Source organism: Falco peregrinus, chromosome 12 (genome assembly GCF_023634155.1).
Source record: "Falco peregrinus isolate bFalPer1 chromosome 12, bFalPer1.pri, whole genome shotgun sequence".
Classification (NCBI taxonomy): Eukaryota; Metazoa; Chordata; class Aves; order Falconiformes; family Falconidae; genus Falco; species Falco peregrinus.
This window is the reverse complement of record NC_073732.1, coordinates 2835151-2861476: the sequence shown is the minus strand read 5'-3', so window position 1 is coordinate 2861476 and position 26326 is coordinate 2835151. Positions and strand designations below refer to the sequence as shown.

Sequence of the window (26326 nt, the reverse complement as noted above, 5' to 3'; positions counted from 1 at the left end):
CCTTGCAAGTTAATACTCTGAGATGGGTATAACCGTCTGTCAGCTACCATGGAGAGAGTAGGGAGTTAGTGACAACTAACTGTGAAAAAAAGAAGAAAGTGATACGAGGGAAGTGCTCGGAAAAAAGTTTCTTATTGCAAAAAGTTAACCTTAAATGCTGTTTGCTTAGCAGAACACATTTCTCCAACAGAGCTGTGCATTTTCAGATAGGACAACTAAGAAAGCAAACTACAAATACTGTAATAAATCTTACAGCTTTGTTACCAGTAGCTAATAGGTTTTTGTTTTTGCTGAAGAGGAAGGTGAGATTACACCCCATTTTTTAATACTGCTCTATAGCATAATTTACCTTAACTAAAATCTGTCCATCCGCTATATCGCCTTTTGCCAGTCATACAATTTATTTATGGACAGCTAGAATAGTGACATCTGCATTATAAATAAACCAGACAGAACCACAGCCTCATTGTGCTACACAAACAAAGCACAGAGACTAAATCTCTGCCATCCAAGCCCTGCCTCTCAGGGACTTGCCAGTCCCAGCAGAAAACTCCATGGAAGGAAGCAGTATCATATCAAGTGCTCAAATACTTTTGACTCCTTCCCCCTGGCCCCAATTTCCAACAGAATCCTAAGTAATAAATTTACCAGTTTCTTGCTTTTTTCCAAATGTGATTCTGTAATCCTCTTTTCTAGGGTGCAGTGACTCAGCCTGGTGGCTCACAGTCCACAGTGCTGACTTAATGTCTCCTTCCAGTTTTTACAGTTCCTGTCTTACTGAAGTCTGATGGTAACTGGACACAAGCCATCCTCAAAGATCATCAGTTCTCCAGAGCTGGTTTCTATCTGTCTCCCAGGACTTTCTCTTATTTTCCTTCTCTGGAGCTCTTTCCCACCGTTGTATCTTTCTGCTGCCTCTGTCCTACCCACCGTAAGGACACCAGGAACAGCAAGGGTTCATCTGCTCACACCTCCCAACAGCACGAGGCAGAGATGTGGTGAGAAAACGCATTTCTGGATAGGCTCTTTTCTACTGTAAATCATAAACTCACCAGCAGAAACAAAGTCCAGTTGCAGCAAAACAAAAATGAAAACAAACTCTACCTAGGCAACACTGAATCACCAAAGAATTTAGGTGGGAAGGGACGCAAGGCTAAGTCCAACGCTAGATCAAGTTCCTCAGGGCCTTATCCAGTTGAGTTCTGAAAACACAGGCAACGCTCATCTGTCCTGATTTGCAGATGACACTTACTTAGAGGGAAGGCTGGAAGGATGAGAGAGAGAACCTCGGCTGGTGAGTAGTTCAACTACTTCCACAAGAGAAGGTGTGGAGTCCTCCACCTGTGTACAGCAACCCCAAGCACCGGTTTGGGCTGGGACCCCCCCGGCTGAGCAAGAGACCTGCTGAGAAGCATCTGGGGGGATGGCGTGCACCAGGCTGAGAACGAGCCTCAGCACCGGCTAATCACCAGTGAGGCAAACCACGTACCAGGCTGCATTAGGAGCAGGGCCAGGAGAGCAGGGGACGTTATTATCTTATATAATAGTGTGGCTGCATCCGGATTGCTGTGACCAGTTTGGGGCCTTCCCTTCAAAAAGGATGGGGGCAGATCCACAGAAGGCAAGTCAGAGAGCCAAAGTCAAGATCGCGTGGCCGGAGAGACTGAGGGGCTGGGCGTGTTTGCCCAGGCAAAGAGGAAGCTGAGGGATGGGCTCACCACAGCCTACAGCTGTTGGAAGCGCAGTCACAGACGCCATGGAGCCAAACTGCAGTGGTACGCAGTATAAGAGGGGCAACAGCCATGAACTGCAGCTGGGGAGCGTTAGGCTGGAGGATGGATTTAACCGAGGGTAGTACAGCCCGCAAGAGGTCATCAGAAAGGGGGTGGGTGGGTTTCAAGACCTGGAAAAAGCCAGTGCTGATGTGACCTGGTGTTAGGAATAGTCTTCCTGCAAGTAAGATGTTGAGTCGGAGACCTCCTTACCTCCCTTCCTACTAACGCTGCTATGGGAGGCTCTCTGATCCTCCTGCGAATAGTCCTGCAGAAGACGAGCATGAGAACCAAAATTCACAGCTCTTAAAAGAGATATGGGTTTTACAAAAAGCTTTCTCCTGCCTTGCCTTCCTGGCCAACATCTACATGTTCCACAAACTGCGTATCACTCACCTCTCTTGCCCCCTATCACCACCTTATTAGCTTTCCACCTGCCAGCACTCTTCCCTGTACTTAGTCAGCCCAATTACCTCTAGTCTCAGGCCACCTCACAGTACCACACCCAGGCCCCAAGTTACAGCCCCACAAGGCACAAAAATCAGCATCTCACTGCTGCCAAGTGGGAGAACTCTCATCTCTGTCCTCCATGCCCAAGATGTACATTGTCACCGCGTACTAAGTGCCAGCTCCAGAGCTTGCCAGGCCCCTCTGTGAACTGATTTAACCCACTTGGAAAGGCAGAAAATGGACTTAGCTTTGTTGCTGGATGATATTCTACCATGTTATGAGTTAAACCAGCTCGCAGAAAGGCCCACAGGGCCCAGTGTAAGACCAGGGTGACACACAGTGAGGAGGTAGCAAGAGGGCACAAGTACTGGACGAAAGAGAAGAGGAACTAAGACCTTCTTTACTCAGCTGCAACTGCCCACTGCATTAGTTTGCTCACCTCGGACCTGCAGCCCCGGGAGCAGTTACTCTCGCCGTGTTTAGTGGTGAATGTCACTGCTCCTAGTCCAGACCAGGCAGAAGGCTCATATACCAAAGGCTTGTCAATTTTCCAGCTGGTCTCCTAAGAGATCTTATCTCTCCCTGCAAGCCATACCCTGATTATGTCCTTAGGTGATCAGACTAACTCTGGAGAGTGAAATCAGCTGTGCTGCAAGGTTCTTGTTAGTCTCTTTTAAATTGCTGGTGGTCCCCACCCAAGCCATTACTACATATCATTACTTCATGCAGTCCTCCTCTAGGGAATGAAAAAATACGTTCCACAGATTAACCCCATACACGTACTTCAATCTGCCACCAGAAATCATGAAAACAAAATGCGCTACAATATACTCTGGAGAAATTTTAATAGCTGTTTCTTAGGAAACAGCTGCACCACTCAATTTCAACTTTTTAACTTCCTCACTGGGTCACTGATTATTTAAATACAGATGAGGCTCAAGATGGGCTGATTTCAGCATATTGTGACCCTCTGTACATCTGGGGTGGCTACGTGTCCAGTTGGTGTCCTAACATAAACAAGTCCAATCTTTTGCCAGTTGTCCCAGAAAGCAAGTTCAGCAGCTGGGATTTACCAAGAAATACAGCCATGGTACAATTTCCATTTCTTCAGCTACATCTCCATGATCTTAAGGGTCTTTTCCAATCTAAATGATTCTACTATCTCCCTCAGCCACAGCCCAGAGCCAGTAGGAAACAGCACAAAGGAGCACCTTGTGATGGTAAAATCGCAAACGCCAGAGCCAGGTAGGCTGGTCCCTGCACAGAGCCACTAAACACAGCAGGACGTGGCGGTTGTTCCCATGCAACAAGAGACATTCAGAGCAATCACAGAGTTTTTCTTAAAAAACCCACAGAAAATATTTAATAGTCTTACATTACCTCTCCCCATTATTAAATCACTGCCCTTGCTGTTAATTTCCCCCCCCTTGTTTACAAAGACATTTTAACTCTGCAATCTAAGCCTGGAAGGTTTATTTTTAAACCTGCTGGTATCTAGCTGCAAATAACTTTCTGCAAATAGACACGCCTAGAGGGGACACAGTTTGATTCTCTGATCCAATAAAAAAATACAAAGAAAAAGAACAAGAAACACCAAGCATTCAAACCTGGGCCTGCTGGAATGACTTCAGCCTCCTCTTGAATCGAGATGGAAGAACAAAGTCACAGCCCTTGGCAAGGAAAGCTAGCTCTCCTCCTAAGTCTGGGTCCCTCCGCAGAGAACTCTCCTTGATCATCATCCTGGTCAGCTCCTAAGCAGATGTTGCCCCTTCCAGAAGGGGCACAGGGACTCTGTAGGAGACCACGTCAAGACCAGCACGTTGCTTTCCTGGTTTTGATTTTTACAGGCAAAAAATGGCAAATGGCTTCGACATACTATGTCTTCTCCCTCTTCACAAGGACAACAACTAGAGATCTTATCTCACTCCTGAAGCCAAACCTCCCTTTTTTAACTGATATTCAAAGTATCTTTCAGTACCACCAGGATCTTCTGCCTTCTTGTAATACTTTAATTGAGAAACATGATCTACAACAGAATCTATTTCACTGCTGGCTACATGACAGACAATCTGTCCTTGGCTTGTAATAGGCCAGGGGTAATATGGGAAAGGAAGCACCCACCACCACTACCAACAGCGCTAAAAATAGGTGCACTGCAGAAGTGGCTAAATATACCACCTTCCCCAATAGCTCTCACTTGATGTGCTTCGGTGCTGAAACCTGAGGTGCCAATTTGCATCATTCAGACTCAGCTGGAGTTAAACCCCACGCTCTCGGCCAAAGCCCATGCATGGATGATGGCAGTGGTTTGAGGGCCCCGCTTCGGAGGTGATGAAGCAGAAGATCAGCATTAGTTCCCACTCTAGACCAAAGGCTGTAATTTTCAAGAAAACCATCAATTTTTCCTTCTTGCTTGGAAAAAACAGATCATCTAGCATCTTTAATGCCAAGCAAGCACTTAAGGATGATCGTGGATAATAAGCTCAGGCATTCTAAAGCAGTTCATAAGAAAACGTTTCATAAGGACACCAAAATGCATCATTCTTTTTATGTGTTTTTCCCGTAACTCTCACAAGGCAAAGGCAAAGCAGTCCTCAATGGACAACAGTATACTCTTTGTCTGCATGATTTTGAGTGAGTAGATTTCAAACTCTCGCTCAGACTTTGTCTGGGCTTGTTAAAGCTTGTTGAAAGCTTGTTAAAAGAGTCTTCTCCCTTTCCTATCAAAACAATGGTGCTGAACAAAGGCCTAAATCCAGATCTTACTCCACAAAATGAATAAACATCTAGTCCCATGGTCTGCCTTCCCCACTTTAAAAGTCCTAGCTACTTTGCCAGTTTAATTTCTAAGCTTAGTAACATGAACAACATCCGATTTCTAGTAGAGCTTGCTTTTTTCAAGATGCTGCATTTGAAATGAAAAGGTCTCACTGAGCCTCGTGAACAGAAAGGTTTTATTAGACATGTGCCTCTGATATAATTTTCCTGGGTTTATGTAGATGGTCCAAAGTTAATTCCAATTCAGCATCAACATGACTGGACCACAGATAGAGATAGAAACAGCCTATCCCAAAGGATAGTCTTCTCCTCATAGATCTGCTCTTGTGCTGTTAAATAGGCTACTTACTAAAGGAGAGAGACCCCCCAGCTGACACTCACAAAAGCAATTTTTTTAATATATTGCCCAAGTTTGTTTTCTCTTCTGTTGCTTCTCAGTCACCAGGCCATGGTCCCACAGCCTGGGCTGTGGAACCGAGTTCTTTATGAAAGAAGAACGAGAACGTAGCATCGTTTGGGTCCCTTTAGGTCACTGTAGCTGTGTCTGAACTGTGCAGCCTGGGAACTGAAAAAGCTCTGAAGTCCAGATGTATATTCACGGCTACATGTCTGAAGAATCACAGCATTATTACGATGTCATCAGCCCACTTTGCCACGCATCTTGCAAATTAATATGAAGCCTAACAGAGTGGCAGGATGTGGATGGGCAGGAGAAAAGGGGCCCCAACAAAAGAAAAGGGCAGGCAGGCATTTTAACTGGAATTGACACTCAGTGAAGGATACACAGATCCACATGCAACAGTTCCGAAATAGATTTTGTTTTATCTTACTCTGACAATTTTTTCTAAACATTAAGGCAATGCCTAAAGACCCCACAGGGCTCCATGGTACTGCGAGTCCCGCACACCTCATACAGCAGCATGTCAGAAGGTGATTTATTTTAAATCATCCGTGGCAAGTGTACTTACTCCATCTTCAACTGAACTCTCACTCTGCTTACAGGCTGCCACTCCTCTTACAGACTGCAGAAGAAATGTAGCCCAAAGAACTCCTCATACCTACAATTGCATCCAGACCAGCTACAGCAGGCTTTAGAAGATGTATGTGTGAAAGAGTCATACTAATCTAGCAGCTAGTAGCTGCTATTTAAAAAAAAAAAAAAAACCAAAAACCCAACCAAAACCACAAACACAACCAAACACTAAAGACAGCCACATACTTTTCATTCACAAATTAACCAGTCACAAAAGATCCCGGAAGTTTGCATTTTTTTTCCACCGATAACCTAGAAAAAAAAATTATCTGAAGGCAAGGCTTGCTTGTCTGAGTTGCAGTTTCTTGCACTGCAAGCTCCTAGCATGATACTTCCTACTCTCAAAACACGCAAGGTGGGTATAAATAAAAGCATAAATATACAGTACTATTGATAAATTGACATTAAGAGAATCTTGTATCAACAGTTTCAAAGTCAACTGGACAAAATCCACAGCAGAAAAATCTGGTATCAACAGCCTACAGATCAACTGAACAAACTACACTCAGATCCAGAGATCCCTCTTTGCTACAGGACCCAGTTTAAAGCACAAAGGTGAGAGATGCCAGAACACAGAAAAAAAAAATCTCACCTGTGCCTACAGCTGGAGGCTTAGTCCTAAAAGATTTGGACGACTGAATCACCACAGGACTTAGCTGTACCCCAAAGGCCGACCGCAGCAATGCAATGCACTCTGCATAGCCAAGAAGGGCACCAGCTTCAACTGTTTTCAAAACAGATTAAACCTCTCAGGCCTGACTTTTTCCTGGTTTTAGAGTCAATGAGGCTGAAAAACCTCAACATGTGTCATTAGGCTTTGTTTCACCTACCTTTAGATGTCTACTTCAAGACAAATCAACTTCACACAAGCAGAGACTGTATCTACCCTGATTACAAAAGGTGCCCACATGCCACAAACACGTCCCTAAGTGTTCGGTATCCATTCTTTTAATTCTTCAATTTAATCCAAATTAGTTTTTTCTCTCTGTCATCTTTGATTCTAAGATACTTTAATATTCACTTTCTATTTTCATTTCAATAACTATTACCAAACAGGAAAAAAATGCTCTCTTTTTACTATTTGGGTTTAGAAGTAATGAATATTTCATGTTTGAAAAGAGGGCAGATTGCGTGTATAGCTTAATTAACAGATATTACCAATATCTGACCAAAACTATTTGTAATATACGTAAGAAAAAAGCTGATTTTCCAGAAGAAAATTTATATTCTAGTTTGGATGCATTTTGAGAAAATGTGATTTTTTTCATGACAAAGTTAAAGTCACTATGATGTTATAGAAGCCACTTTTTAAAGTTAATCACCCCACACAAGATCCTTCATAAGCGTATCATTAAATTTGCAAAGAAGCACACAGATTTATGGAGTAGCATTTAGAAGGGGCAGAATGATGAAGTTGCCAGGTCAACCTTAACTTCATATATTATGAAACAGTTTTAATTCCAGTCAGAGTCGTCCTTGGGCCACCTGATTAAGCATGCAACACAGACATTTTGATACAGCGAAGCAAGGTGTGTGGCTGCAGGACAATGTTTTAGAGCACAGCGAGTTAGGAACATTTCTGAAAGTCCCGGCAATACCCACCCCATCAGTCACGCAGGCGAGGCAGGACTAGATAGACGCTGCCTAGAGCCAGCCCAGAGCAAACATGTGGCAGCAGGGAATGGCTTCTGCATACTCAGCTCAGGGCTCTGCCACCTGAGATACAACGTGGTTAGACAAGGTGGTCTGAAACCATTTATCACCCCTGCAAACTGTAAACCCTCTGCTCCCAGATCCACAGTCCCTGCCCAAAATCAGTTTTGTATCACCCATTTGACCTGAGTGTGAGCAATTCCACTTACTAATCTGGCAGAAAACATACCTAACTAAAATTTATGGCTGGTATACAAACATCACAGACAGTATAAAGAAAGATTCAGAGCTATGCAATAAGAAGTAAAGGCGTGGGTGAGAGAGAAAAGGGAAACAGGACTGCTCTTTCTGGCTCACTACACCATGAGTAATCCTTTTGAGAAGAGATACCTCTTTTTCTATCAAACCCTGGTCCTGGTCTCTGTTCCCAAAATTGTTCACAAACTTTATCCAACAGCTCTTAAAATAAAAAGCATGAGGACTTGGAGCACAGTGCTGCACTACCCAAACTCAATTCTGAAAACAGAAGAACTAAGTTTCTTACAGACTTTTCTAGGGGGTACTTTCACTAGAGTACTAAGTATTCTGCAAGCAATAACTGAATTTAAATGCTTTGTCGAATGAGCTATCCTGTACAACTGGTAGACCAAAGGCACAGAAAGGTTAAGGTCAAAAACATCCACCACTGACTTGTCCAAGGACTTTGCACATGACAACATTTTACTCAAACAGTAGCACCCTTTACCTTCCAAAAAAAATCCCTGATACTCAGCATTTCTGCAGAACACATCAGAGAATCCCAACAGCCCCATCACCAACTTCTTCACTACTCACTGGTTCTAGTTTCTTCCCCATTTCCCTCACATCTGCCAGTCCACCCAGGACTCCTTATTGCCCTCCTATCTAGAGACAAAAATATAGACGAATATTTGGGTTATTTGCTAGCCTCTAACAGACAACTGTTTTCACTACACTATTTGTTTCAAAAACACATATTAAAAAAATCAGCTTAGGACAGGCACACAGAACAGGAAATTTTAAAAAATAGTTGGAGGTTTAGAGATAAGCAATGGAAAACTGGACCTCAGAATGGGAAATGTTGGATAGTCTAAAAGTATGCAATGCTTCCTGGCCTGCCCGAAAGCAGCACGATGTGCTCGTTAAGTGCCCTGTAAAACTGATGGACTTCTCAAGTATTCATTTTCCAGCTTCTAAATATTTCTGTTTTGAAAATGAAGAGTCAAGTAATTCCATTGTTCTCTGTGGAGAATTATAAATGGGTTTATGATGAAGGGAAAGTCTGTTGCTGATATGTTAGCATGGATTTCAGCACAGACAGGCCAACTGAGCCAGCCAACAGTCTGAAGTGGGTCTCCCTTTCCCTTTTCATTGCTTCAGACGTGAAGGATATTAAAACTGTCACAGCCTTTATAAATGAAAGCTGCACTGTGTCTTCATCAGTATCAGATCTCTGAGTTTTTTGTGTGTGCGCACAACTATTTGATAACAGGTTTATGAGCCCTAAGAAAATATAACAAACCCTTTACACATTATTCAGGCACATATGTGTGATGCTGAACCAGGATCCACGTGGAGCTCCAGCCAGGTGCAGCTACCCAGGAACATGGATGTATTCCCTAAACGCTATACCTAGAGAGGGCCTTGTGTGCGCAGCCAAGTGTGTGGCCACATCCATACTATAAATGACAGCAAGCCCCAAAGCAGGTGTAGAGCCAGGCAAATGCCTTTTGCCCCTCTGCGGAGGGCTAACTCCCTCTGAAGGTGCATCTAGGCTGCACAGTGCTTGGCCCAGGCTCCTCTGGGTCCCCAAGACAGTTATTCTCTCTCGTCATCTTTGGTTCTAGAAGTTGCATTAAATTGTGCACGCCAACCATTCAAAAGCAGCCATTGTGGTTTTCGCTTAAGGGTTGTTATATTAGATCTCTAATTCCTCCCTCCAAGCAATTTCACACCGCCAGGCGTCTACACAAAGCAAGGGCTGCACTGCTGCATGGAAAAGAGCAGCTCTCGTAGTACGGGTGCATGGTGTATGCCCCCAGAAGGCTGGCTGGGAGCAAACTCACGGGCCAGGGCTGGGACTAGGGAAACAGAAGCTGGTAAGGGACCAGACTAATAAGCTATTTGACAGCATAAATACATTACATTTTCAAGTATTATAGAAAAACTGCCACAAAGTCAGTGTCACACCTTATCAAACACTTTTTTGTTTCAAGTTCACAAGTTAGAAAATTTTGTAAATGAATACACAAGGCAAAAACAGCTATTATAAGAGATAACTTTAGAGCTTTTGGAGCTGCTAAATTCTACACTCTGAGGAAAAAACCTCCTTCCCTTGCTGGAGATACCAGACAAGGTTCTCTCGCCATTTTCTGTCAGTAAAGATGCCCAGAAAAATATCAGAAACACCTGGAGAGACCCTGGTCTAAAAAGATCTCAGCACTAGGGTCAGACACACCCCACCCACTCCCTTTCAGAATCGCACCAAATACTTGTATTTTCAGGCAAGTAGACTGTTTTGAAGACATGCACATCATGCTTCAACTGTAAAGAGATGTGAAAGTTAATTATAACCTGGGTACTTTTGAAGTGCCTCCGTGGAAGGTGCATTTTGGAAATCGAAGCCCTCTGTAATACTTTCTATGCTCTTGGAAGTTTGGCACCAAGTTGTCTCAAAAATCTGGCACTTACATGAAAAGCATCAAGGGCTGGACGGAGACCCTTGGCTTCCCTCTAAAGCAGGCTCCCATCAGGACCCTTTTTCCTGGGAAAACCTAATTCTCATTTGAGAGATACAAGCAACAGAGACTCCACAATGACTCAGTACACCAGAGACAGGGAAAAGAAAATTAAATCTTCCTAGATTCTGACCTTTGTGCCATGGAGGATCTCTCTAGGAACTAGTGACGAGGAAGACAACAAAGGCTGCTGGAATCTGCTCGGAAATAGGAAAGGGAGAGATGGCACATCCAGTTCTCACTGAACTGGTGAGAGGCAGCCCAGTACCTGCTCCCAGAAATAAAGCAGTTAGCCGATCGAATTGCTTCTACTCCCTGTTATACAGGACCCATTCGCACCACAAGCAGCCAGCCTACAGGAGCACCAGCAGGAAAGGAACAAGCTGAAAGGTGAAATTGCATGTCAAGGCGTATTTTGTTTGCTTAGAGGTTTTTGTTTCCTTTTTTTGTTTGTATTTAAATACTACACTTCTGCCAGGTTGAGCATGTTATTCCACACAGTAGCACCCAAAGCACAATGAATCACTTAGCAGATGGAATTATTCCCACCCCATCTTCCCATGATTGTTTTAGTCACTAGCCCATCAAAGGTTTGGTTCTCTTACCTTAATCACTTCTGGGGCCTGCTGAATTGAAGCTGAAACAGAGTCTCTGGAGGCAGCCCCAGCACAGCTTTTTTGCCCCGCAAGGAGGGTCTGTGAAGGAGTTGTTAAAGTTTCCTGAAGAATCTGCATCACTTCCTTCTCCTTGGACAAGCTTCCCTTGCCTGTCTGGAATTCCACGAGTTCCTGGGCAAAGTCCTCAATGCTTTCCAGGATACGCAGTAAAAGGGCTTTGTCATCCTCTTCCATTTTATGACCATTGGTTTCCATGATTTTTGACAAAGGGGAAGCAGGGTCAACAGGTTTACTTTTGGATTCAAGAGCCAGCGGTAGTACCTGCCTACCCTGCCAGCCAAACACCTGCACACCAGCAGGTTCGCTCTCCTTCGGAGAGGGTTCCCTCAAAGTTCTCTCCATTTTCTGTGAGAAGCACTCCAAGTCCAGCAGCAGTTTGTCTATCTCATCCTTGTCTATCTTACTGCACATCTGTTCTCCTCTGGAGATATCAGCTTGGGAACCATGCAACACAGCATCTGAAACTGGTTTTAAAGGACTAATTTTCTCAGAAGTGTGGGAGAGCTCAACATCTCCCACTCTGGCACGTTCTGCTTTAGCATCAGCAGTTAGATCTGAACAGCCAGCTAGCTGGTAGCTGCGCTCTAAACTCTCCCAGCCCCCTTTCTGCTCTGCCTTCTTTATTTTCCCTAATGTTCTTACCCCATCAGACTCCTCCTCAATGTACAGAGCCTCAGTGGAAGACATGCGGTCAGAAGGGCTCGTGGCTGGTAACTGAGGTAGAGCATAAGCATCTTTCACAGCTCTCACACTGTTCTCGCACGGGACGCCGCAAAGGGAGTTTGAGGTGAAGCTCACGGTACTTGTCTGGACGGACTGAGAGGTGCTTGTCACCTCACACTGATCACCTGGCAGTCTGAGAGGAACTGCACTGGAGGATGGCAGCTGAACAATATCTTCATACCTAGGCGGCTGCTCATCTCCAAATACTGGGGGGAAGGGAGTTTGCTGCAAGCCATGAAAACAGTTAACCAGTTCTGTCAGGTCACTAGCTTCCTTGTGTCCTGGTGGTTTGAGCTCAAAGGGTAGCTTTTTCAGGTAAGAAGAAAATCTTGTCATCAGGTTCATATATATCATTTCTGAATTAGCCAGGGCATCGTTGCTGCTCCCTCCACTAACACTGTCCGCAGACTTCTTTTTGATGCAATGTTTTATTATGTCTGTGCACTTTTTCAGATCCTCTGAGCATTTGAGCAAGATGTCCAAGCACACCTTTATATCTCCACCAGAAGAACCATCTAGCTTGTGTTTTTCCAAAATCTGAGTAATGAAGTTTTCTTCAGAGAAAGAATGAGGGGAGAAGGGAACCACAGGATTCATAGCAACTTCTGGAGCATCACTGCTCTCCTGCCATTTCTCCACAGGTGAGGGACTCTGCAAAAAGCCACACGGGGGGCAGTTCTCATCATTGTTGAAGTGCCCATAAATCAAGTCAAAATCAAATGACCGTCTGCTGAATGATTCCGACCGAACTTTCCTTCCCTTTCTGTAGGCCACGTGACTGGAAGAGTTTCTAGGCTTTTCAAAGGAGAATTCCTTTATTTTACCACTGGCAAGGTTTATCGCCTCACCGGTAATGTCTTTTAAACTGCTGGAGGTTTGCACTGAAGAACCCTTTTTTATTCTTGGATTATTTGGGAGGATTTGGTGATAGTCCTCATTTCCAGGCAAGGCAAGTCCATTTCCAGGAACAGGAATTTTATGGTCTAGGTTGGCATCTTGGACACTGAGCTCTGCACAGACGCTGTGGTGGGCAACTATGCATGTCACTCCTTGCTTAAACACTTGGCAAGTCCCTGTGCAGTAATGCACCGTGTGCTGGAAGTGCTGGTCTATCACCACACTGCTGTAGCAGTTCACAGAAGTGACCATGAGCCTGTAGGTTGCTGCCATAGCACAGATCACACGTGGAAGCGACGCTTCAAAATTCACCACAAACTTAACAGGAAAAAGTTCACCCCACACACACTTTTCACAGCCACGCCAGATTTAATAAAAACAACCTAGTGTCAGTTGAAAACACTGAAGCTACATGAGAAACTACTGCCTTGGAAAGCCCTAGTCAAGTCTGGAGTGGTATCAGCAGTACAGTTACAACAATTAGTGCAACTTGCATATGGTTTAATTTAAGGCAACTTGATTCTTGTACTCCTTGCAGAAAGCTCTGCTGATCAGAGATGCAGCACAAGCCGCTCCATCTCCAACGGTCCAGGTAGCTTCTCCAGCAGGTCATAAGTTTCCATAAAATCTCCAGAATCATAAAATTCAGCCAGTTCTTGGGCAGAAGTGACAAGGACAATGATTTTTGTTTGACCTTTCTCTCTTTTTTGGGTGGGTCAGCAAGAGACAGATAACCAAGTAGCACGCACAGACAAAAAATCCACAGTCTGCTTGTGACATTCCCCTCTCACAGTGGTAAGGTAGGTCCCTGCAACAGAAAAAGGTGAACATCATTATAACTCATGTAACATGCAGTCTTGTCTACTACCAAACATATGGCACCAGACCATAACCACCAACGCGCAGGCTTGTGCAGAATAAGAGTAGGCTGATATTTTTCCTTCGCTCAGATCTACCATATAAGAACACTGCTGAGGAGCTAGCCTATATTTATACACAGGCTCTCTGTGTGCTGCCGTTTTAACAGCTCTATTTTAACCACTCAATTTTTTTCAGACTTGCTTTTTTTCCTCCCCAAACTGAACAAAACGTTACCCCTAATTCTAATGGAGTAAGACATTATGGTCATGTTGTGAATTTCTGACTTTGCTTTTCTCTGCTGCTCTTCGCCTTATCTTTAGAGTCTCAGAAAATGACTTTCGGGATTTCCAAGTTCTCTGGATTATAAAAAGCTGTGAACAGCCTGGAGCAAAGTAGATGAATGCCTCTAAGAATGCATGGCCTTTAGTAAAGGCCACATTGGCTTCCATTAGCCTTTCACCGAGGTCTCTGGGACCCTGGCATAATATTTTAAAGGAGGAATAACTGTTTTTCTTTCTCTTACAACCCATAAATAGCAGCGTATTTTATTAAGGCAGTCTGCTGGTGTATACATCAAGAACAGAAAGTAACATTTGTTTAAATGTTAAGCCTGTGAAAACTAGGAATTGAGTGCTTGACACTTTGCATCACCATTTTCAGCTGCATTTCCTATCATCATGCTCAGAATTACATCAGAAAAAACAAAAGTGGCTTAACTTCATTTTGAAGAGATAGGAAATCCTGAATTTAAGGGTCTTAATTTGTAGACATTGTTTCATCTCTCTTTAATACTTCAATAATCAAATTAAAACACCCAAATGAAATTCTGAGTACCCTCTATTCCTGTACAAACCAAAAATCCATTTCATAAAACACGACTGTGTCACAGCTAAGTCACACTACAGCACAGGCTTATTTTGTTATTTTGAAAAATAAATATCTACCACTATGTGAAAGGCCATACCCGCACCTGATGAAAGGACTGCCCACCACGCACATTACATCCCACCTACCTTAGCTCATAAGCCTGTACAAACATACTACACAGAAGGGATGGACCTTAGAGTTTGGTGCTGTTGTAATTAAGGACTGGGGATTACACAGGACTGCTAAACATACAAGTTTTACATATTTTAAAGCCTTTATTTGAAATTGAGAAGCACTAATTTAAGAGTATTTGATAAAACACAATGTGCCGTGTCTGCTTATCGCAATTAGGTATTGCACGCTGTAAAGAAACCTTCCTGATTTGTTCTGTGGATCATATAAAACATTGAAATGATTAACCCAAGACTAAGCGCCGCTCCAACTGCCATGCTGGTATCTGTAACAGGCTGCCACCTGCCCACCAGGCACGGCGGGCCAAGCTGCATGTTGCACCAGGCAGGGCCAGCTCCCCAGCGAGCCTCCGTGCTGCACTGCTCCCCCCTGCACCCGCTGGCACTGCCCCAACGCCCGCAGGGATGGGAGCGCCTTCCAGAGGGATGATCGGAGGTATGAGGTGTGCCCCAGCCACAGCAGTGAGTCAGGGTGCCAGGGGATAAAGGGCGTAAACAGAACCGTTTTTAAACCCCCGGGTGCTTATACCATCAGGCATAAACCTGGGTAATAAGACTCCACACCCTCCAGTCACTTGAGTCTTGGGCTTCGCCATCAGGTGTGCTCAATGCTCTGCTGAATCACAGCCACAGTTAAAAAAAAAGTACTATTGGCTCCCCCATGTCTTCATCTTATAGGACTTAATGGGCTTTGTTCAGACAGGAAACCCCCTGCTTCTGCGCCTCCGGAAAGACTAATGATCCACAGACTCCCTGAGCACACCTTCTAACACATCCAGGGTAAGAAGTGCTGCTTTACCTTTCCTGAGCCTCCATCAACTACAGACAAGCTTTCTGGCATTTCCTGAAATAAAAGTTATATACTATTTCAAGAAAGTAGAGATCTTCAGGACATCAGATTTGATGAAGAATTAATATTGCGTCTAAAAAAGCGTATTTTTTATGACTTTCTTCTTTCTTTCTCAGAGCTCTTTCCTCCCTGCATGTTACACACAGCAAGGAGAGACTGGTCTTTTTGCCAGCAAAGAATAGTCTGTGTTTATACCTAATTTGGGAAAAAATTACATCTTAAGTTATTTCTTAATTAGAGAAATAATGCATTAGACTCACTATCTCCTTCTCCTGTATTACTCCAAGGATGATTTCCTCCCTATACATGTAACTCTTCCACTGGGACCAAGTCAGTTCCTCCAATCCTTCAAGCCACCTTCAAACAATGAAGCTTTTTGCATCTGTAACAGTAATTTCACAAGGAATTCTTCAACGAAAAGGTCTCCTAGATTGCCAACCTAAACTGACGTTTTTAGTTAAACTTTAGTTCAACTTTTTCCAGCTATGGCCAAGTAACAACACTCTTCCCACCATCTTATCTGTCTCCACTTCATACCTCCCAAACAATGGTAGGTGCTCGTGCCTTCAGCCATGGCTCGGCCATGGAACAGTCAGCCAGCCCTTCCCGCTGCGTGCGAGGCAGGCCCTGCAGCCACGCTTTCTGCCTTCCCTAACCTCTTTCCAGTTATTCTGTATTTCTCCAGCACTATCACACAGCACCATAACCCAGACGCACAAGGCTAACACAAGATCGCTGCCTCCTGCCTCTGCTGTCAGCACCTTTTACTGCTTTGTCAGGGAAGGAAGCAATCCAAGAATCAATACCAAAACCCCCGATATCCTCTTTTCAACCAGATTAACTAATGTCTTCTCAGTGATTGTTTACTAGATGCTTTATTATCACTGCCTGCAAAAACATGCTAAGGTTATTCAAGGTACTCGAGTCCTTGACTCCAGCCATACAAGACCAAAACAAGAAAATGCTACAGGCAGCACAAATGCATATAGATGCAGAGCAGAAACTGTTTTTCTCCGTTTTCCACTGGCTTAACCAAGGTAGCATACCTTGCAGCTTTATTTAACAGTGATCCATCAAACATGATCCAGCGTGTAAATCTAGTCAAGACAAAACCCAGGGGAAGAGCATTCCTGTTATCAGATGTTGGAACCTGGTCTCAAGCTTGGCTTGAATGGGCTTTTGTTGTGACTTCTGGTTGGTGACTAAAACCTATTATGAATAGCAACAATGGAACGACTGAATGCATTAGGAAACACTCATACTTCGTCCTCTTCAGCTAGCCATTTCATTCCAGTTGCGACTCTAGAACAGCTCCCAGTTCAGATATAGGGTAGAAAGAGTCTGTAATTGGGACTGCTGCCATGAAACCAACTCCAACCCTGACGATACAGAACTGGCTTCACAATATAAACTATGAATGAATAGGGCTTCTTGTGTGATCGCAGAATAATGCTTTATGTCTTTCCTATCTGCGAGATGACATGAATCACTTTCCAAAGGAAAAAATTATTGCAGATACTAATTATATAAAAGGTTATTCTATAAGATACACAAGAAATTCTATTCATGCAAAGATTACACTGGAGTTAAATAACTGAACAATGACAATCTGTTAGGATGGGGACCGGCAGCCAGCACTTGACTTACTTGCAAACTGAAGTCTAGGAAGCTACAGGACAAGCCTCTACTGCCTCTGAAAGTCTCAGATTTGGCAGAAGTCTTCTTGAACTATTCTCTGCAGTACTAGCAACAGCATTATTAGCGATCAGAAGTTAGAAAACACCGTAACATGCCATATAGCCCTTTCTGCACCAGCACACAGCATGGCTGTCCCTATGTAACCATGCTCGTTTCTAATGGAACAGGTGGTAGGATAAGCTCTCCGGTTTGGTATTCTTGGAAAAAAAAACAAAGACAGAACAACAGGTTTGCCATTTGGAGAGCCATCAGTATAGTTGCAAAACTATCATCCTATCTATGTAATCAGGTGTCAGGTCTTACTCTTTTAGAGGCGCTTGTAGTGCCAAAAAGTAGCACGTAACTGCATCTTCTTATTTAGAAATACTAGACTTTTATTAATTTACTGAACAAAGTAGATCTGGGAGCAAACTATATTGATAGGAAAAAGAAGCAGGCAAATAACAAAGCGATGTTTTCTTTCAAATAAATTTTTGTAGCAAATCCACTGCTGAATTCAGCAGAAGTGTTACAACGAGCCATTTACATCAATTATTTTGAATCCCATCACAAAGGAACTGATTTACAATTTGCTATCACTTGCACAACTTACTTTCCAAAATAGTTTGCATAGCAGACTAAAAAGAGTAACTTTTCTTTCTAAACTGAAGTTGAAAAGAAAAAAATAATCTGAGTTGCTCCTCTGTCCTGTATTTCTCATATATTTACAGCTTATATTATAAGCTTATATACATTTTTATGTCCTTAATGGCAGCATGTATAAATTAATCCAAAAGGACTGCTTCACAGCTAGGACTTAGATGGAGCTGCAGCTGTGATGACTTTTCAGTCCTTACGACCAGTGGGAATGTGACACACATGCATACATTTCAGCTACAGTAAAAGAAACCAAGTACAATTGCACCTGTAAAGTTTTAGGATTAGCGGTGCTTATACCACTTACACTGGCAAGGCATCTTGAGTTTAGTTTAAAGATGTTTTAGCACCAAGCTACTTCATGCTTTAGACTGCCACAGATCATAATGATGACAAATGTTGACTTGCCTTATAACCCAGGTCAGAGGATCTGACCTAGCCAAACTGAGTACTCCTATTTGAACCAGAGCACATTTCTTCACCTGCTCAAGTGCAATATTTAATTACATGCACTATAGAAAAGGGGCCATTGTTTCCAGTTTGAGTATGTTCAAGATCAGGTTCCAGCAAACAGGTATCAGGCTTTCTTAAGCTAAATTAAAGTCATTGCTATAGTTCTCTTCTGAATTGTCTGTAATTTGTTATTGTTCTTAGAAAAAACAAAGGAGGTGGGACTCATCTCATTTAAGCTAGCTACCTAGAAATGAAGTGTTAGGTACTCCCTGTAGGCAATGCAGAGAGGCAGGCACCTCAAAAAGAAAGTCACCCTACTGAGCTTAAAAAACCAATCTAATTTTGAGATTACGAGTTAAATTGGATGAATCTCATCCTTCAGGATTAAACAAGAACACAGGAACAACTGTATCCGTCTTCAACAGCATCTACATGCCACTACTCAAGGAACAGTATTAGAAAAAGATGTATGGTGTTTCCTAGGGGTACTCTCCTGGCCTCCAACTGTTTTCAGCTCATGTTGAAGCTGGATGTGACTTCTGTGTACTTAGTAACCTCCAAAGGATATGCCTTCCATGTGGTTGGATATCCCCTGGGTTCAACAAAAACTGTTTGCACTCAGCATCTTTTGACAAGACATTCTACCACTTGCCATCCCGCCCAGTTCTGTCACTCACCAGCTTCAATACGTCAAGTTCAACAGAGCACAAACACTAGACTTGTACGCACATTGTCCACAGCATTCCTGCACTTAGAGAACTCCACATCATCCCTCTGCCTTCTCTCTTCTGGGATTATTAGCCCACATTTCCTCAGTTCTTGTATAGAAGCCACTTTGCACCTTTGATTTCTACTGCCCTCTCATACGCTCTTCTAGTTCAACTACACACTTTAAGATGCAGGAACCCAGACTGTGGACAAGACCCAGAACAGATGAGAATCACATTCAGAAATGAATTTTTTAACTGCCTTTCAAAAATTATCACCACCATCTAGTGCTTTCCCCTTCCAAGCCTCACTATTTTCAGGTATACATTCTCTAGTGTCTGCTCTCATAACCTCCTGGGTTAATTCATACATTCTGTCCTTGCTACCTATCTTTCAAGAAGAAACAATGATACTATTGTCCTTTGTAAAACGTGCAGGGACCTACCGATAGAACCCTCTATGCAAGAGGAAAGCATTCACTCAGGAGACCTACATTTTCATACAGTCTCAAAAGAAAGGTTAGGAGACAGGCAACCACAACAATCCAAAGGTCTTGAACAGCTTGTCTGTGATGAGTGAGCGAGGCAGACCAGGCATTTCAGAGTAGAAGACAGATTACTTTAGAAGAACACAATAATCTTCTACAGAATCATGAATGGCATGGGAAGGGTGGCACAGGGTCTGACTGCTCGCCTTCCCCTCCAAACCAAGAACTAGGTGTGATCAAGCAATGCTACAGTAAGCAGGTTAACACAAGCACACACACAGCAAACTTGTGAAATGTCTCCAAGGATGCCACAGATCCAGAAAGGTTCTGGGGAATCAAGGGGCCATGTTTTAATACCTATTCTGTCAAAAGTCACTGCCTTTTGCTTGGGCACCACTTGACACCATTTAATTCTTGTCATGTTTGGATGACAAAGTAAACAAAGTACAATTGCTTCATATTTCCGTGATTGCAGACTGCGATCATACCCCCTCCTTTTACCCATCCTACTTCTAATCATGTATTTTCCAGGCTAAGTTCCAATTTATTTGATTACTGTTTTTGTAAAAGCTGCTTCAATCACGCTCTTCAGTGTTTTTCCCTAATCCGACCACAGCTCTTAGGGGCAGACATTCTCTCCTCTCCAAACATTGAGGGGGGTTACGTTATTCATTACACAAACATACCATGGATTTATACCATGGCTTTTGCTCTGCTTTCTCTCCTTTTCCTAGAGATCTCAGTCATTTCCATTTGCACCCCCCTACCCTTTTTTTTTTTTGACTGCTGCCATAAGAGTTTCACAGAGCTTTATCTGCATTACTTAAAAGATCTTTCCTGAACGGCACAGATTCTTAAGAGCTCATCACTGCATAGACACTGTTAGCTGTTCCTCCCTGTGCACATTATTTTGCATCTACTAGTATCAAGTACCACTGCCCTACAACCACGTATTGTGAGAACCTTCTGCAACTCCAGCCACCTTTCGTTTCTGCTACCCTAATTTTGTGTTTTTCAGCATATGCTGTCACTTCATTACTCAGCCTGTCTTCCAGATCACTTATAAGTGTGTTGAGCAACACAAGCCTGAACATAAGATTCCCCTGGGATTCCACTAGTGATTACTCTTCACTAGAAAAGATGACAGTTCTTCCTACACTTTAACCAGGTATTAATTACTGAAAAAAGCTACAGTCCTACTCCATGGCAGTTCATTTCCTTTAAGAAGCATTAACAAAGAACTTTGTTAAACCATCTCTGAAAACCCAAAAAAAACAGCAGAATACTTGTTCGTTTGTCTCTTGTGCCTTCTTGCTGAATAGCTTCAGATCTTCTAACTTTACCACTGCAAGAATGCTGAAGTCCAGCTTCAGTTGAGCTATGAAGGTCACTGCAATGGAAGCACTCATCAAGGCAGGCTTCCAAGTAGACATGACCTTGAGAATCACCATCAGTGACAGAATGATAAATACTGCTTTCCAGTTAGTATGGGTTTGGAGAAGTCAATTTTTACAGTAGGAAGTCTGTTTCGTAGATTTATTCTATAAAAAGATATTCCCCAACACTAACTTAAATACAACCTCTCCACATTTACAGCAGCAATGTAATGCAAGCCCAACACTCAAAAAGATTTGGACTAGTATCAATAACAGTTACACTTTTTTAAAAATAAACCTGGCACTAGAACCTAAACCATTGTTGTAAAATACTGCCTTGCAGTTAGTGAATGCAGTATTATTCAGTCTAATTCCTTCACGTTAAGTCATGGGATTATCTAATATCCCAGTGCTGCTATACCCTTCCCAAAGACCAGCATGCAGGGTCCTTGAACACAAGTATACTAGGAACCGGTGTGGAAAACCAACGTATGGGCCTTGCAAAGCTTGTCATTAGGCGTATCAGCCAGGGAGAAGGCTAGTTAATAATATCAAGAAAGATTTCACGCTTCTCAGCTTTTCCCAAATACCTTTCTTTAACTTTCCCTTTGCACAGAGACTTGGAACTAAAACTGACCAGACAGGAATTTGTGTCCCATGAGACTGGTTTCCAGTTATACAGATGAGACAGCAAGAGAGTAAAAGCTCACACAATTTTTCCACATAACACCCATCTGTTAAGTATAAATAATCTGCCAAATAATTATTGTTCCAGCCCCATGTCTGTATGGAACTACCATTTAATTTTAGCTCATTTAGCAGGCCCCCAGTATATTAACATACCTGTTGAAGCTTAGCAAAGCATGAGCAAAAAAAATAAAAGTTATTATAGGAAGCATAAGCCTAACTGTGCTTCATCATGCTGACAGAAAATAAAGTGACCAACCAGAAAACACAAGAGGTGAACAAGCTTCAAAAGCACATAATTAGGAGGGCTCAGAGCAGAGGTCAGAAAGCCAGCTTGATTAAGTGATGTGTCTCTTGGCTGTTTACAACCTTATATGGTAAGAGATAATTTCATATTATCAAGACATTTATTTCTCCTGGAATCAGTTAATTTAGGATTAACAGTATCCAATTACTTTACACAAATCAAAGTGATTTTATTAACATATTAAGATAACAAAGGAAGGGTGGTATCCAAGATGGCATCCCCTCAGTCATTAACCTTTGACAATACTAAGGTTACAATCTACAGATCCCCTGAAACCATCTTGGAAACTTACAAGTTCAGTAAAATTTCCCCTGCAGCAGACTAGCCATCTGCTAGTGATCCACAGAGTGAAATAAATTTTTAATTTAATAACAAAAAAAAAATTGGTTTTATTCACTGCCCATCTACTCAGATCTCATACATTTCTCCTTGCTGTCCTATCTGACTTCATGTCTTACCTGTATCTCACTGCTCTTTATTCACTTACTTCCTCATGCATTCAAGGTTTTTGGCAGTGTTCTCTAAGGTGACAGTCCATTTCTCCCGGGTAGCCTCAGTCCCCAGCCCATACCTGGCCCCAGCTGGAGGACCACAGCTCATCCACAGCTCAGCAATGAGAACAGCGAAATGCTGAGCTGGGGAGAAAGGCTCCCACTCTGTGCTGCACGCCCATCCTCTCCTCTGAGGCATAATCACAGGAGTCAAAAGCCAGCAGTCATTTCCACCAGTCATACCTTCCACAAGCCCGTTCCTGCCAGCCTCCACCTCACACTGAGGAGCAGCAGCTGTTGAAATGTACCAAAAGGTGCACCGTGTCCCAGCCTTCAAGAAGTCTGGCACTGCTACAGCTTTTACTGCTTATGACTTCGATAAGCCACACCAGAGGCACACAGACCAGTGCGATCAAAGCAACGTGGAGTTTAAGGGAGCGTAACTTCTCTATCCCATTTCCTCTGCAGAGGAAAATTAAGGGTGTTTTAGCCTGACATCCTGGTAAGACAGAGAAGTAATTTCCCCCGGTTTTTTTTTTCTCTGTAGTAACTCAGGGAGCTTTACAAAACAAAAAAAGAACTTACATTGATTTCTCTCTCTTCCCCCTGTGTATTTAAACAGAAGTACCCTAAAAAGACAAGAGATACACACTCACAAAAAAAAAAACCCACAACAAAAACACCCAACAGAAAGCCAGATAAATCTAAAGATTCCCTTATTCTAATTTACGTAAAACAGCAATAGTTCACATTCATGAGTCTGAATATTAATTAAAATGGATAGTCCTTTTTAACAAGCTTGCTGTTATGTGTGTGACCTCAGGTATTGCTTCCCGCAGCCTATTCATACTGTAATCTGCAATCAGAATTATTAATTTCTCCATCAGTACAGTATTTACATGCTACTTCAACATGCTCTTATTTTCCAGTATTATCCTCGTTTTACCCAGCAGGAATCTGTGGCAAAGAGAATACATCAATTTTTTGGTCCTTCAGGCCTGACTTTCCAAAGTACATGAGATTACACTCTGTAGAGTGCTTCATATGCTCAGAGCACATCACCTGCTCAGCTGCAACTCCCTTTACAGTTGTACATCAGAAATTCTGCAAATCAGGTTCAGGGACATAAGCAGCAGAGGAAATACAACAGTGAAGTCCTGGTGGAATAAGCTTGTCCCATAACACGCAAGAAACCAGTTCTTTAAGACAGCACTTAACTACCTTAATTATGAAGGAGAAAATTCCCTTCCTTCCGCGGTTCTACTTCGCTGTCCATTTTCTGCCAGAATTGGAGCACAGGACCTAAGCTCTAATTTAGTCTTCAAAAAAAGTCAGTTCAGTGCAAGAGGAGAAAGCCTAGTCTTACCGAGAAGAACAGCATGCAACCATTTAAGCAAAAACAGTATTGGAAAACATGTATACAAAGGAAGCGAGACAAGACTGCACAGTAACCTCTGCACTGGACCAAGACATATCAAGTTCAGAGTTACTGTTTGAAGTCGGGTTTTCTGTGTAATTCAAGGCAGGGGAAAGAGCCTGCAGGAGGATGGAGAAAGGTCCTTTCAAAAAACCCTTCCAAAGATAAAAGAAAAAAGCCAAACCCATGAATTCCATTACACCTCCAGGGGTACCGGCAATGAGTGTTAGACCACAGGGCTCCACTGCAGAGATTTCTGAACTGCCCAAGTCAAATATTCATCACCTGCTCCACAGGTTGCAGCTGAAGGAAATGAAATAGATGTTTTACCAGTGAATTGCTGCAGTATTTGGCAGGCATGTATCAGTCAGCTTTACCTTGAGACACTCTGCTCATAGCTGCCTTAAACACTGCACCTCTGTGTAAACTCTAAGTAGAAAATAGTATGACACATGACAGTGTTTGCAAAGGTCTAGGTAGTGGAAAATGGCTATATGCCATCAGGGCACTTCAATTTTTCTATTTTATATGAAGTCCAATATAAATCTGCCTCCACTGATACACGATGTTACCATTTCCAGATATATCAATACTGAGAAAAAACCACAAAGCCAAAGCAAACCCACCACTATCTCTTGCTTCAACTTCTCAGAATCTAGCAGGCGTTAAATACACAGTTTTATAAGACTGACAGAAATCTAGCAGTACTGACAACCTCCTCAAAAATCTCACAAAAATAACTTCCCATACCTAACCTGTGAGAGCAGAGCTACCAGGCTGGAGAGACTCACAAGAAATAACTAAGAGATGACTGTTTTAAGTAAGTGCATTGAAAAATTATTTCCTGAAGCAGACATCAGATCACATCAGGTAAAGCTATGAGACCACCATCAGGAAAAGTGCACCCAGCATTTCAGGCAGCGCTTCAACAGCAAACAGCCTGGGGACCACCTGCCTCCGTTCCAACTCCGCGCTGCGATGCTGCCTTTATAGGGACGATGGGGGCACAGCACGGCGCGTCTTCCAGGGCTGCCTTCTTTAGTGCGAAGAACAGAGGTAATAAAATTAGTCCCGGACTTAAAAATATTTACATTAGTTGAGAGCAGCGCAATCTGATGACCTTCAGAGACAATTACTCCAGCAGGAACACGTCCTTCAGTAAATCACACCACCAGTTATTCAAGCTCAGTTTTGCAAGTTTATGCCCCAAATTCATCGCTGATTTGTCTACCCATGAACCGCGGAGCCTCGCAACCAAGGCTGTCCCCTTCCTTATGAAGAAATACTTGGGGGGGGGGGGGGGGGGGAAATAAATCCTACTTTCACAACCAGGCGTTAAGAGTTGCGCTGCTGATGGCCGCAGGTCCGAACGCCCCGGTGCCGGGGCAGGAGCTCGGAGGGGCGGGTGGGGCAGCACAGAGGCGACCCCCCCCCTCCGCCGCACCCTCCGGTCGGGCCCCCCCGGCGGGCAGGTCCCCCCCGCCGTCCCTCCGGGCCGCTGGCAGCCGCGGCCCCACCGCACCACGCGGCACCGGGTCGCACAACGTACCCGCGTGCGATGCGGGGAGCCCCCCGCCCCGCAACACCATCCAGGCGCTGCTGCCCGCCGCCCCCCGCCGTCCCCAGCCGCCGCTCCCGCCCTCCTGTCAGCGACGGCGGCGGGACGCACCGGCACCCCCCGCCCCGGGGCCCAGCTCAGCACCTGCCCCCCCTCCGGGCCCCAAGCGGAGCCGCCGCTCGGCCCCGGCCCCGCCGGCGCTGCCCCAGGCCCTCCCCTCACGGCGCCGCGCCTACCCGCCGGGGCAGCGCCCCGTCCCATGCCGGCGCCGCCGCTCCCGCCGCCGGGCGCGCTCTGCTGCCCGCCCCGGCCGGCCCCTTCCGCGCGGCGGGCGGCCCCGCCCCAGAGGCGCGGCGGGGGGGCGGCCCCGGGCGCGCAGGTCGAGGCCGGGCTGTGAGGGGGCGGCGGCAGAATGGCGCTGCCCGCGCTGGGGGGGAGGGGAGGGGGAGGGGAAAGGGAGGAGGAGGAGGAGGAGGAGGAGGAGGGAGCGGGGGGGAAGGGAGGGGGAGAAGAACACTCCCCCCCCGCGCGCGTGCACGCGTCGTGCTCCTCCCTCTCCTCACAGCCCCCGTCCCGCCGGGAGGAGCTGCCGGCCCCCCGCCCCAGCGCCCCGGCCGCCCAGCGCCCCGGCCCCTCAGCCCCTTGCCCCAGCGCCGCAGTCCCTCGCCGCCGGTTCAGCTGGACGCAGCATCCCCGGACGGTGGTTTTTGTTTTCCCTCAGTCACTCAGTGAGCAACGCGGTTGCTTCATCTCTTGGCCTCAGCGGTTTTTCAGCCTTCTCTGGGCGGGAGGCCGTTAGCAGTGCCCTCCAGCAACCAGCGTGATGCGCGGCTCGGAGAAAAGGTAAAAATTAAGAGGGATAAGAGCCAAAGTGCCCCTGGAAGGGGAGGCAGCTGCCGCGCCTCAGCCGCTAGGCCTGGAGGGCCTGGCACTGGCAGCATGCTTTGCTGCGCTGCACGGTTTTTTTGTAGACACGATACTGGGGGAGGAGGCGGCCAAA

General features: G+C 44.5%; 1 protein-coding gene across 2 annotated transcripts in view; it reads right to left on the bottom strand.

Annotated features, from left to right (window-relative positions):
- LOC101915802 (serine/threonine-protein phosphatase 2A regulatory subunit B'' subunit alpha) overlaps positions 1-25718 on the bottom strand; it is a 61232-nt gene extending 35514 nt beyond the window's left edge. For both annotated transcript variants that reach the window (XM_055816791.1, XM_055816792.1), the window contains exons 1-2: positions 25563-25718; positions 11048-13547 (exon numbers count right to left, since the gene is read on the bottom strand). In XM_055816791.1, the coding sequence (XP_055672766.1) occupies positions 11048-13012 (1965 nt within the window). In that variant the 5' untranslated portion in view covers positions 13013-13547; positions 25563-25718. The remainder of the gene's footprint in view (positions 1-11047; positions 13548-25562) is intronic.
- Positions 25719-26326: the final 608 nt, after the last annotated feature.